Source organism: Gigantopelta aegis, chromosome 13, assembly GCF_016097555.1.
Source record: "Gigantopelta aegis isolate Gae_Host chromosome 13, Gae_host_genome, whole genome shotgun sequence".
Taxonomy (NCBI): Eukaryota; Metazoa; Mollusca; class Gastropoda; order Neomphalida; family Peltospiridae; genus Gigantopelta; species Gigantopelta aegis.
The window spans coordinates 40,524,184-40,537,972 of record NC_054711.1 but is presented as its reverse complement, the minus strand read 5'-3'; the positions used below and the strand labels follow the sequence as shown (position 1 = coordinate 40,537,972).

The following is a 13,789-nucleotide window of genomic DNA, read 5'->3' as shown; positions in this document are numbered from 1 at the left end:
GGGTTGCCCAACATTTTGTTGAAGCATTATACAATAATATTCCATCTGATTAAAGAACAGAGTTGCCCAATGTTTTGTTAAAGCATTATACAATATTCCATCTGATTAAAGAAAATGAGACTGATTAAAGGCAGAAAGGTGATGATAATAATTAAGATGAATGAAAAGTGACCATTATGACTTAAAGCGGAAAATGTGTAAAGAAGCCATTCAACAATCATGGAACACTAAGGGCAGACCTTGCTGTTTAAGGGTGTGTGTGTGTGTGTGTGTGTGTGTGTGTGTGTGTGATAACTCTCCCTTCCCATCACTGCTAAAGGATAGCAATCTTTACCTCCCCTAAAGCTAATGTTAGACTGTCAACTGTCACGATGAAGTTGGTTAACTGAACGGTTACGTTGTAATATCACTAACAATGGGAGTGGGGCTACCATAATCTAGACAGACTATCGTAGGCTGCATTATGAAATGTTATCAGGAAGGGAGATGGGTGTTTGTCCGAAATTATGTGTTGTTTTTTCAAAACAATTCTCTTATTTATTTTTAAAATAAATTACAGTCCATCATTGCTACGTGTTTTTGTTCTTTAATAAATTATTTTTTATCTAGTATTTATTACCAAATAAATATGAAAACAAATAAAAAATCCAACAATACAGGTCAAATGATTGGAAAAAATGGACAGTGCCATACAAATAAACATTTGATATCGGTACTTTTTTTTTTGGGGGGGGGGGAGGGGGGGGGGGGGGGGGGGGGGGGGGGAGGTAGTCTTAGCATTATCAAATGTTATATGGGGTTGAGGTGGGTATAAAAAAAATACCACAGTTTGCCTTAGGTACAAGTAATTGTTGAATGGTTCCAAACCATAAAAGAGATCAAGGTCAAACAAAGGTCACAATAAAGCAAATTAAAATGAATGGCGAACGCATGTTTAAGAGATGAAAATAGTGTGTAAAAAATTATTAAATGTGTGCTTATCCTTTCCTTTCTTTTCTGGATGCCATCAACTGTTAAGATATGAATCTTATGATTTTTAAAAAAAAAATGGATTTGTTTTTTGTTTTTAAATCTTCATCAAAAAACATGCTCAAAAAATAATAAATGATTATGGGCCAAATTTACAAAGCATGTTTATGTCTTACACACCTGGGCCTGGTAACAAAGAACATGTAACACGTACGAGTGCTTTGTGTTACCGGGCCCTGTAACTACTTAACATTTACAATGATTAAACACCTGTCTTTAAGATTTTTTTGGTGAAAATTTGGCCCTACATATATATTGTATAATGGCCGTTTTACAATATTTAAGATTTTTGGTGCAGTGCAGGCATGGACATGGAAAACATGCATTAAAAAAAAATCTCTTCTAAGGTTGTCGACAGCAATGCGATGTATTTTTGTGCTGGGGTGCTGTTAAACATTCATTCACTGTTTTATATATATATGGTATGAATATCAGTACACTAAATTTATGCCTATTAGTAGCAATGAGAAGCATTCTGCTTAATGGAATATATCTACAAACCAATGGTGATTGTCTTTATTTTAGCCGTTTTACAATTCGTCAATTTTTATGATGATATGAACTTAAGAATTTAATTTTAACATAAGTTTTAAAAAACTGTCCACAAGATGTAAGTGTTGTAACCTTTCAAGGAACGTTTTGTTTTTTAAAATCTTGATTAGCGATATTTCTCGTCAACTGAAAATTGATTAACAACTACTTGTAACTGTTTGTTTCAAAACTGTGTAGCGATCTCAGAAACGTTCCTCACAAATTGAGACGCGATACCATATAAATGTTCTCTGCCTTTGCAATACAACCGTACAAACATTTATTATGCAGAATGTTTAACTGCCAGTGATCTGGCTCTGTCCTTATTAAACAGGTTTAAGTCTCAGACTTGAGACTTTAATAGCATCTTGAGACTTCAGCGTCATGGCAACGGCGTGCTAACTGCATGTAAATGACATCAAAGATTTAAGCTTTAAAAGCCACTGACCGTAATTTCCAAGGTGTATAAGCTTTTTTTGTTTCAAATAAAATTAATTTTTAGCTACTAGAAACAGCAGGACATCATAAATTGGCTAGATTTTGGTAAAATTGATAACTTAAGCAAGACAAGAAGTTGGAACTAACATGGCAAAGTGTTATAGGCACAGACCCTAGTTTCAGCCTGTCAAATGGACACTAAGTTTAGTTAATCTACAAACATGTAACACACATTTGGATATGGTTATAACAGAGAGAAGCTAAAATCTGTGATGTTTAAGCCAGGAAAATACCATAAAAAATAACTAGAGCTTGTCTAGTTAACCATTAATTCTCAGACGAACGTGCGTTTTTAAAAAACTAGAGTATGTCGCTTTAAGCCAGAACTATTGTACACAGCCAAAGTGTGTCACTGGCTTTAAGATGAAAAACAGAGAAACACAAGATTCAAACTCACAGACATGTATTGAGACAAGTACAAGAACACATTACATGAAAAATCAAGCGGAAATTTAAAAAAAAAAAAAAATTAGAAAAGATAAACGAGTTACTAGTAGGTAATTAGGTTTATGATTTCTGTCCCATGGTATAAAAATATAACGAACAGAGATGAAAATGATACCCCCGCCCCCTACCGACCCTGGTCAGGCCGCTTGTGCTCTCTTGCACTTGCTAAGTGCCGGCGGTCCACTCTTCCTCCCGCTCCCCCTCCCCAACCCCTTTCCTGTCCTGGACGGAGGAACCGGCATAAGTCGACACCTGCGCCCATGACAGGCGTGTACTACAACAGCTTGCTGTGAATGTGCATGTTAAAACCTATCAACATACTTAAAGCACATGTTTATGGGCAAGCATGATTCTTTGACTTAAGTATGTTTGTGAATAAGGAAGGAAGGAAACGTTTTATTTAACGATGCACTCAACACATTTTATTTACCGTTATATGGAAATCATTCTTATGGTTAAGGACAACACAGATATTGAGAGAGGAAACCCACAGTCTTCACTTCATGGGCTACTCATTTCCATTAGCAGCAAGGTATCTTTTGTATGTACCATCCCAAAGACAGGATAGTACATACCACAGCCTTTGTTACCAGTTGTGGAGCACTGGCTGGAAGTTTGTGAATACGGAATCAGATCTTTAGTTCGATCCTTGTCGAGCTTATTTCTAACATCAAATTAACATGTTGGTGACTAGTACAGATTCCACGAGAAGAAACCCGACACCCCTATATGAGACTGGCTGAATCTCTGTTTCGGATAGTGCTTTCTAGTTTCTTCCCCCTTCGTCTGTACTTGTCGGATATATACATGTATATTATTATTTAATGCTATAAATGAACTGCAAGATAATTAAACTAAACGACTGTTCCATTAATTTAAGAAACTACATACACGTATGTGTATTTCAGACAGTGTACTTGTTAACTCTTTAGTTGTTAAAGTATAAAAAATTTACAGTTTTCAACATTAAGTGCTCTCTAGCCCTGACACAATGTATGTATTTCAAACAGTAGGGTTATAGAGGATACATCTGTATCACATAACCAACATGCAGGTTACATTGTCAGACACCTACCAGACAGAGAAATAAAACATGTTTACATCCACACCACCATCCCGAGATAAAAATGTTATACTCAACACTAAAGGGACTGGAGGTATCACACACTAGAGAATACCATCTTTATCACACACTAGATAATACCATCTTTATCACACACTAGAGAATACCATCATTATCACACACTAGATAATACCATCTTCATTCAAGATCCATCACCAACAGAACAATCTCAATACTAACAGAACATCCAAACAAATTAACAGATTTGATTCTCGTAATTTAAAATTTCCGTAAGGATGTCACAGTACTACTTTTTTCACCCATTGTTTTTTTTTTTTTTCTTTTTTTTTTTAATATGTAAATCTCCCACAAACAACTGTCACATATTTTTTAAAGTTAACTGAAGAGCTAGTTGTACATATGTATTTTATGATCAAAATTTAATTTAATTTCAACTTATTTTCGTGCTTATATTAAGGTTCAAGCATGCTGTCCTGGGCAATCGGTAGCGCCACCGCAAAAATCAGTTGCAAAATGGATCTGCGACGGCATTTTTATCATTATCAGGTATCCACTTTGTTTATATTAATTTTGTATTATTTGCCATCTTGCCATTGCAAGATGATCTGAAGTTCGAAGGCTGTAAAACCAGTTCCATCAACATCCCAACCTTTGAATTCTTATCCACAAATTATCACCATAGGTTTGGAAAAACAGACAGACACCCAGACAGACAGAGACCAACAAAGAGATAGAGCGATAGATCGACAGATTGTCAACAGACAGACGGACACACAGACATAGATAGACTGACAGACATAGACCAATAATATCCACGGCCCATATTTTCAAAGCAATCTCAGCACTAGGATATCATAAAACCATCAAAGGCTACAGCGTGTGCTGTAATGATATCACAGCCTTTGACGGGTTTACGATATCGTAGCGTTAAGACAGCTTTTGAAAAATCTGTAGCCCCGACGATGACATGCCTGACTTGCTATGTACAAATAAAAACACAACAGAAAACAGCATGTAACTATAAAACATATTCCCGCAAAAAAAAAAGTAATAAAATTAATGTTGTCTTTGTGATGAGATTATGTACAACAGTTGGCATTCACACGACGCAGGCAGACGGACCCAGAGTTCACAGCATTCATCCCAGTTGTGAAACCACATCGCTTCACTCCTCTCAGCGTATTGTCACTGTGGCAGATCGAGCAAGAGCGGTCTAAAGCTCGTCGCGGAGAATTGTGTATCGATTGCCGGACGGTGCTAGTTTTCTGAACGTTGATTCTGGGGGCGACGTTTGATGTTTGGGCTTCTCCTTTGCTATAGAATCGCTGGCGTCTTTTGGTATATGGTCTTTGGCTTGACCCTCCTCCAGAGCCTGCAATTGGAGACGAAGTTTGAGTCGGTTTTGTCCAACTATTATAAATACATAATACAGTTTTACAATCAGAAAAAAATGTCATCACTGACCCAAGTTTCCAACGTGAAATAATGTCATTTTGAACCTACATTTTTCAACCTCAAATTACAGGAAAACAACTAAAGTAGCACTTAGTTGACGTATGTAATATTTTAGGGCACATCTTAGCAAGTCTAACTGACCAAATACAATTTATAGAACTTAATTATTATTTTATAAATGTTTTAAAAACTGTACGATCTGCCAAAATCATATCATACGTTTTGGACGGAAAAGAATATGGAACATTTCTGACAAGTGAGTTGAAGTTTGTTTTGTTTAACAACACCACTAGAGCACACTGATTCATTAATCATCGGCTACTGGGTGTCAAACGTTTAGTAATTTGACATATGGTCTAAGAGGAAACCCACTACATTTTTTCCATTAGTAGCAAGGGATCTTTTATAAGCATCATCCTCCCACAGACAGAGTAGCACATACCACGGCATTTGATATACCAGTCAAGTGCAACGGCTGGAGCGAGAAATAGCCCAATGGGCCCAACTACGTAACAACTAAATATATACATAACAACATATGGGAGGGGCCAGGGGTTCAATGGTGTAATCAAAGTACCTCAAGCAAGCATTGTACCAACTGAGCTAGATCCGACCCCTCAGTAACTACATGATGTTTATAGGTAGTACTAAACCAAATAACTTCCAACTGGGTCAAAGTTCGAAGTGCACCAAACTTTTGATAGAGAAGTTAACACCACAAGTCCTGTGATTGGTGATAAATGTGAGTGTGTTGGGTGTAAAAAATAATAGTTTCATCTGAGCAAAAAATGTATGCAATTTCATTTCATCAAGTACCACTCTGTCAATTAGCCTTGTGCTTGAAACATGTGAGGGGTATCTGTAAAAGAAAGTACTCAAATGTTGTGCGGAACTAGGGTAGTCATAGAGGCTACCCGTTATCTCAGAAATGAGCAGCTTGACCCCCAATCTTTTATGATTCACTTTAAGAGTGAGGAGTGGTAGTATTTATATCTGTGGTGTTTATGTCGATTGATACGCTGCAGGTAGGAGTTTTAGCCACATATGTTACTATTGTCATCAATTGAATTTGATTTGGTAGTATACACCCTACAAAGCAGGGGCAGTTCAATTACTTACCGGTGTGGGTGTGGTGATGGGGTCAGGACCATGATGAAACTCTCTGTGAAGTTTTCCTGAGTGGAGATCTTCGATAAACTGTTTTAATAATCCCGGTTTCCTGAGGTAGAAAATATATTTCATCAGTTAGTCTCTCTACATAATATTATATACTTTTTCTTGACATACCTTAAAATTCCGACAGAAGGACAACAGAAAAACAGGCAACGAATGGTTAAGTTTGTTTTGTTTAACGACACCACTAGAGCATATTGATCCAAGAAAACGCTGCATAAACCAATAAAGCGCTCACATTAAGAAACGTTAAGGGCTGGTCATACTAGAATATAATAATAAAAGAGGTTTGTTTTGTTTAACGACACTACTGGAGCACATTGATTAATTAATCATCGGTTATTGAATGTCAAACATTTAGTAATTTTTACATATAGTATTAGAGACAAAACTCAGTACATTTGCCATCAGTAGCAAAGGATCTTTTATATGCACCATCTCAGACAGGATAGCACATACCATGGCCTTTGATACACCAGTCGTGGTGCACTGGCTGGAACAAGAAATAGCCCAATGGGCTCACCGATGGGGATTGATCCCAGACTGATCACACATCAGGCAAGTGCTTTACCACTGGGCTACATCCTGTTTCCAAACACATGACAGTATAAATGTGTATTAAACACCTGGAGCAAACTTATGCCACGTCCATTTTTACATTCTGTCAAAATATATAACTGTACTGAAACATATTTAAATGTGTATTTAACATTTGAAGCAAACCTACGCCGTGTCCGTTTTCATACTGCATGGAAATATATATTGATTAAATAACTGTACTAAAACACATCGCATATTTAACACCTGGAGTAAACTTACGCCATATCCACTCTGACGTTATGTGGAAAGATATACATACGTGTAACTGTACTAAAACACATCGCATATTTAACATCTGGAGTAAACTTACGCCATATAAGCTCTGAGGTTATGTGGAAATATATACATACGTGTAACTGTACTAAAACACATCGCATATTTAACACCTGGAGTAAACTTACGCCATATCCACTCTGACGTTATGTGGAAATATATACATACGTGTAACTGTACTAAAACACATCGCATATTTAACATCTGGAGTAAACTTACGCCATATAAGCTCTGACGTTATGTGGAAATATATACATACGTGTAACTGTACTAAAACACATCGCACATTTAACACCTGGAGTAAACTTACACCATATCCGTTTTGACGCTATGTGGAAATATATACATGTGTCTGAAGCTGTCGATGGCCAGTACTGGTAAATCATCCAGACTCTTGCCGAGGTGGTGTAGTGGATGCGTGAACTTTGACCCGTCCGCAGTCAGGAAATTGATAGTATCTGTGGGAACAAAACAAACATGGGTTGAAGCCATCAGCTGAACAAAAAGGACGGAAGGAAGGAAGGAAGGAAGGAAGGAAGGAATGTTTGATTTAACGACACACTCAACAAATATGTGAGTCTTATTGAAAGTTTTGTTTACTAAGTAAAAGGAAGGAAGAAGTGCTTGAGTTAACGATGCACTTAACACATTTTGATTTAAAGTTATATCAGCTGAGTAAAAGAAAGGAAGGAAGGAAGGAAGGAAGGAAGGAAGGAAATGTTTTATTTAACGACGCATTCAACACATTTTATTTACGGTTATAAGGCATCAGACATATGGATCAGGACCACACATATATTGAGAGAGGAAACCTGCTGTCGCCACTTCATGGGAGGATGGAATGAAGGAAGGAAGGAATGTGAAAGTGAAAACCCGCTGCCATCATTCCATGGGCTATTCTTTTCAATTAGCAGCAAGATATCTTTTATATAAAGCATCCCACAGACAGTACATACCACAGCCTTTGATATACCAGTCGTGGTGCGCTGGCTATAGAACGAGAAATATCCCAATGGTTGAACAAATGATTATCTGGCTGATTAACTCACAGCAATTTCTCTGTACACTATAAAGTTAAAGTTTGTTTTGCTTAAAGACGCTATAACACACTGATTTATTTATCATCGGGTATGGGATGTCAAATATTTGGTAATTCTGACATATACAATGTACATTTTTCCATTAGCAGCAAGGAATCTTTTATAGATTCACCATCCCCCACGCAGGATAGCACATACCACAGTATTTGATATACCAGTCATTGTGCAGTAGCTGGAATGAGAAACGGCACAATGGAACCACCAACTGGCATCGTTCCCAGACCGAATGTGCATCAAGCGAACGCTTTACCACTGGGTTACGTCCCACCCCTATGATTAAACTGCAATGTACAGTGACACTTCTTAAAACCAGAATTCCTTCTAAACAAGACATTTTTTCAGTCCTTTTTTAAATATCAGTATCGAAGGAAACCTCTCTAAACCAGACTTTTTACCTGTTTACTGAGGGTGTCCGGTTTAGGTGAGTTTCACTGTAGTTTGTTTATCACTGTAATTTTGTGAGAGGACAATATTTCTAAATTTTAGACAGCTCGATGTGGGTTCCACCTACTTTTCTCCTGGATTAACTCTTTCTGGACTTGAAGGTTAAACAAGTCCACTATGGCTTGATCGTCCGATTTGTGAAACAGAATTAAAAACGGTAGACCCTCTTCCGTAAGTTCCTGAAAGACAATAATATAAACTAGACATAACAACAATAACCCACATGTACGTGCTGTAATCCTTTTAATGCTACGGTTCAAGTCTGTTTTGTTTAACAACACCACTAGAGCACAGAGTAATTAATCATCAGCAATTGGATGTTTAACATTTGTTAATTGTGGCACATTTTCAGAGGTCTGGGGGAGGGGGTTGGGGGAGAAAGGAATACAAATAAAAATCATTTAAAAGGTGATATTTGCCAAATAGTGTTTTAAAAACAAAATCATAGTGGCATTTGTTTATTTTTATCTTGAATCAAGAACGCGAAATGATAAACATCAAAACATGAAAGAAAAACAAAATGTATGATCACATCAGCGAAAAAAACTAATTATATATATTTTACATAATGGAATAAATAATATAAAAAAGGAATAAAAGTTATGCATTTTAACTCCCATATATGTATAAAAAGTACCAGTATTCAGTACTATCCTGAAAATTAATAAACAATAACACCGTTGAAGTGTTTGACAACTTGAGCTAGCACACGTTTAGATAAAGCAATTAATAACGTTGTCGCCGATTGGATGACATTTGACCTCTCCTGGCTCTAAAGATAGCCGGTTTAGCTATTCCAGCTCACTCCCATTTTAAAGTCCTTTATAATTATTTGATACACTAAGAAACACATTTATAGATTATTTCAGAATATTTTATGCTATTTCAAGCAGTTTTGTATTTCACAACAGCCTCTTGCCTCAGAGTCTGACTCGGACACTCGACCCGACACTGGCGACATAGCTCCGTACACAGGCGTTGTTGACATGTGTTGATTGTGACCAGTTACAAACTCTGGGTCCTTTGTTTTAATTTGGGTGTAATACCTTGGTAGCTTTTTCACCAAGAATGATGTTATTGTTAACGTCTGTTTTATCTCGTGACCAGCTCAGCGGCTTTGACAAATGTCTAGCCTAGTGGCAGTAGATTGATTGTAGGTCCGACTTATGGCAGACTTTAAAATCACAGACGTCTGAAACACCAGTCAGTTTGACCACTATTTATTTATTTATTATTATCTTAAATCATGCACAAGATACCAATGTCTGGGCAGGCCGATCCATTTGGCGGATGGGAATTTGTTCCTATAATAAGAAAGGACAGGTGCTTCGGACCGACAAAAATGACAAAAGTGGGACCGGCAAACGCACATTTTAAAAAAATAATTTCGGTCTCAGAGATCGAGAATCGGTCCCAGACCGGGAAAAAAGGGCTTTTCCCCACCCCTGTTTGGAGCCATAAACAATAACACTCAGTAAGACAACTTTCCCATATAAAATGACGTCATCAGATATGACGTTCCTTGACGATGTAATTTTACTGTTCATTGAGAAATGAGAAAAATGTCATGGAAATTGAATTAAAGATATATGTACCTGTATGTTATGACATCTCAGATTAGAAAACTGTCGTTACAAGTAAATCTTACTTCAGTGTTTTCGAAGGTGATTTCTCAACTTAGAAAACTGTTGGTACAAGTTTGTTTTACCTCAGTGTTTTCGAAGGTGACTTCTCAAATTAAAAAACTGTTGGTACAAGTTTGTTTTACCTCAGTGTTTTTGAAGGTGAATTCTCAGGATAGAAAACTGTCATTACATGTAAATCTTACGTCAGTGTTTTCGAAGGTGACTTCTCAAATTAGAAAACCGTCGTTACAAGTAAATCTTACCTCAGTGTTTTTGAAGGTGACTTCTTATATTAGAAAACTGTCGGTACAAGTAAATCTTACCTCAGTGTTTTTGAAGGTGACTTCTCATATTAGAAAACTGTCAGTACAAGTTTGTTTTACCTCAGTGTTTTTGAAGGTGACTTCTTAGGTTAGAAAACTGTCGGTACAAGTTTGTTTTACCTCAGTGTTTTTGAAGGTGAATTCTCAGGTTAGAAAACTGTCGTTACATGTAAATCTTACCTCAGCGTTTTCGAAGGTGATTTCTCAAATTAGAAAACTGTCATTACATGTAAATCTTACCTCAGCGTTTTCGAAGGTGATTTCCCGGACTAGCGGTACACACTTGTCCTGCACCCACTGGTTGAGCTGGTCTAAGGCTGTCAGAGTTCCCGTGAACACAATGTCCTGACGATGTGTCTGAAACGAAAGGAAGGTCGGCCTAGTGACACCCCAGCACATGGTCTAATCAACACCTGTTCAGTATCTAGTATAAAGCTGCACCTGCCCTATGTTTCTTAACGCGGATGTGCGTAAAACATTCTGTGATCAGTGTTAACAAATGGATTGTTTTCTTCGTGGCGAGCAAACAGCAAGTTAGCTAACATCATTAAAACGTGACTTGCGACGAATAAAAATGGTTGCTAAATGTTTTGAGTTCTGAGAGTACCCACTCTGGAAAAAATTAGTTATGCTCAAAAAAATTAAAATGTGCATAGCATTATTGGAATTTTAAAAAATAGTGTTATTTTGGCAAGCAAAACTATTTCTTAATGTTTCGTTGACGTATCAATTTTCATTGTTTTGTTACCGTGGTAACTGTTTCATGAAAACACGCTATGAATTAAAAATTGTTTTGTATTGTGTATTCAATTTTATACGGATATGTTTTTGTTTTTGAAATGTATGGTACTAATCATTTCAAGATTTTATTTGTACTGTTATCTGGAGGACTATTTGAGAATAATACAAAGTCAAGCATTTTTGTTGTTTTGGTCAGCCATTTTGGAAAACGTTTGCACATTATAAAACCGTTGCATAGGCCAAGAAAACACTGCATAAACCAAGAAAACGCTCACATTAAGAAACGTAAGGGATGGTCATACCAGAATATAATAAAAAAAGAAGTTTGTTTTGTTTGACAACCCCATTGGAGCACACTGATTAATTAATCACTGGATATAAAATTCAGGCACACGTCGTGCCTACTAATAGTTCTCAGCAGGCCCTCATGTTTAATGAGCAAAATGAAGCATGCTAAATGCAGTGAGATCTTCTTGATTAGTTCATTACAGACATTACATACATTCATTAGTTTGTTCATTACATACATACATATATCACATACATATATACGTGTGATATACACCAGTCACAGAGCTCACTGACTGCATGGCACAATGAAAGACATGCAACATCCTGTCAGGCTATGAAAAGGTTTGTGCAGTATCCCGCGCACCTGTGTGTTAATTTTAGTCATTCACATTTGGGTCACTCCAGGTCAATTCTACAAGTATTCACACAGGTCTTTACAGCCCATGCTTTAAAAGTTTGCTTCGTTTAACAACACCACTAGAGCACACTGATTCATTAATCATCGGCTATTGGGTATCAAACATTTGGTAATTTTGACATGTGGTCTTAAGAGAGGAAACCCACTACATTTTGCCATAAGTAGCAAGGGATCTTTTATCCCACCGACAGGATAGCACATACCACTGCCTTTGAGATACCAGTCGTGGTGCACTGGCCCATATGTTTTAAAACTTTAAAAAGTTCCAACTTGAAGTCTGATTAGTTTAATATTATATATGACACCATTAAAGCACATTGTTAATCTTCAGAAATAGATGTCAAACATTTGATAATTCTGACATACATGTATAGTCTTAGAGGTCAGGTCAGGTCGGTGTTTAACATGCACATTCAGAACAAGCTGTTGTAGCACACGTCTGTCCTGGCACAGGTGCCGGCCTTGGCCGTCTCCTCTGTCCAAGACAGGAAAGGGGTAGGGTGGGTTGGAGGGGGGACCACCTGCACTAGCTGGTGCAAGGGAGCACCAGCAGTCCGACCGGGGCCGGTAACAGGTGGAGGGTGGTATGGTGCTATGGAATTTGTAGAGTCCCATAGGATTAAGCCAAAGAAAATGTGTGCGCATTTTTATGAAGGAAATTGGGTGCAATTTTGAACAGTCCATAAAAAATTAAAAATAGAGAGCTACGTATAGTTTTGAAAGATTAGTATGCCGAGAGTAGCTCGTTAAGTGGACCTATATAGCATTGAGTTGTCTCCCTTAAAAGGGCCTGATCTGTTCAGATCGGTCTTAGAGGAAACTTGCTACATTTCTGTATCAGCAGCAAGGGTTCTGTTAATGTTATATACACCATCTTGCAGATAAGATAGCACATACAACAGCCTTTGATATATCAGTCATGGTGCACAGGCTGGAACAAGAAACAGAAGCCCAATAGTCATGACATTTGGTAATTTTGACATATGGTCTTGGAGAGGAAACACACTAATTTTCCCATTAGTAGCATAGGATCTTCTATATGTGCCATCCAAAAGACAGGATAGCACATACTACAGCCTTTGATATACCAGTCATGGTGCACTGCTGGAACAAGAAATAGTCCAATGGACCCACTGACAGGGATCTATCCTAGACTGACCACATACCACTAACAAACAAAAAAATTGGACACCACTAAAGCACATTGATTCATTAATCATCGGCTATTGAATGTCAAACATTTGGTTTTTTAGTCATCAGAGGAAACACGCTACATTTGTTTTCTAATGCAACAAGGGATCTTTTATATGCACTTTCCCCACAGACAGGATAGCACATACCACCACCTTTGATATACCAGTCATGGTGTACTGGCTTAAACGAGAAACAACCCAATGGGCCCACCGACGGGTATCAATCCCAAAACCACCAACTACGTCCTGCCCCACCGAATGTATTATTCAGAGACACTGGTTGCATGGGATAAGGAAGACTAGACTATTAAATTTAACAAGCATTTAACAAGGTTAAGGATAAAATACCAATACTTTTGAAGATACAATTTCTAAACATGCCTTAAATGTGAACATTTTGCAGTTTCATAGCGCTGAATGTATAAAAAGAAACACGGCTGAATTTGATCAGGGGTCAACATGGGACTTCAGGTGCATGTGCAGGGAAGGGTTTGGGGGTGGGAAAAAAACACCCACCCACCTACTCGTGCAAAAAAATATATCTTCTTTTTTTTTCCCTGGAGG

At 37.5% G+C, this 13,789-nt stretch overlaps 1 protein-coding gene across 2 annotated transcripts in view; it reads right to left on the bottom strand.

Annotated features, from left to right (window-relative positions):
* Window positions 1–1,063: 1,063 nt before the first annotated feature.
* LOC121387394 (endoplasmic reticulum resident protein 44-like) overlaps window positions 1,064–13,789 on the bottom strand; it is a 42,365-nt gene continuing 29,639 nt past the window's right edge. For both annotated transcript variants that reach the window (XM_041518497.1, XM_041518498.1), the window contains 5 exons: window positions 10,823–10,939; window positions 8,702–8,813; window positions 7,401–7,548; window positions 6,164–6,263; window positions 1,064–4,961 (listed from right to left, as the gene is read on the bottom strand). In XM_041518497.1, coding sequence (XP_041374431.1) covers window positions 4,803–4,961; window positions 6,164–6,263; window positions 7,401–7,548; window positions 8,702–8,813; window positions 10,823–10,939 — 636 coding nt within the window. In that variant the 3' untranslated portion in view covers window positions 1,064–4,802. The remainder of the gene's footprint in view (window positions 4,962–6,163; window positions 6,264–7,400; window positions 7,549–8,701; window positions 8,814–10,822; window positions 10,940–13,789) is intronic.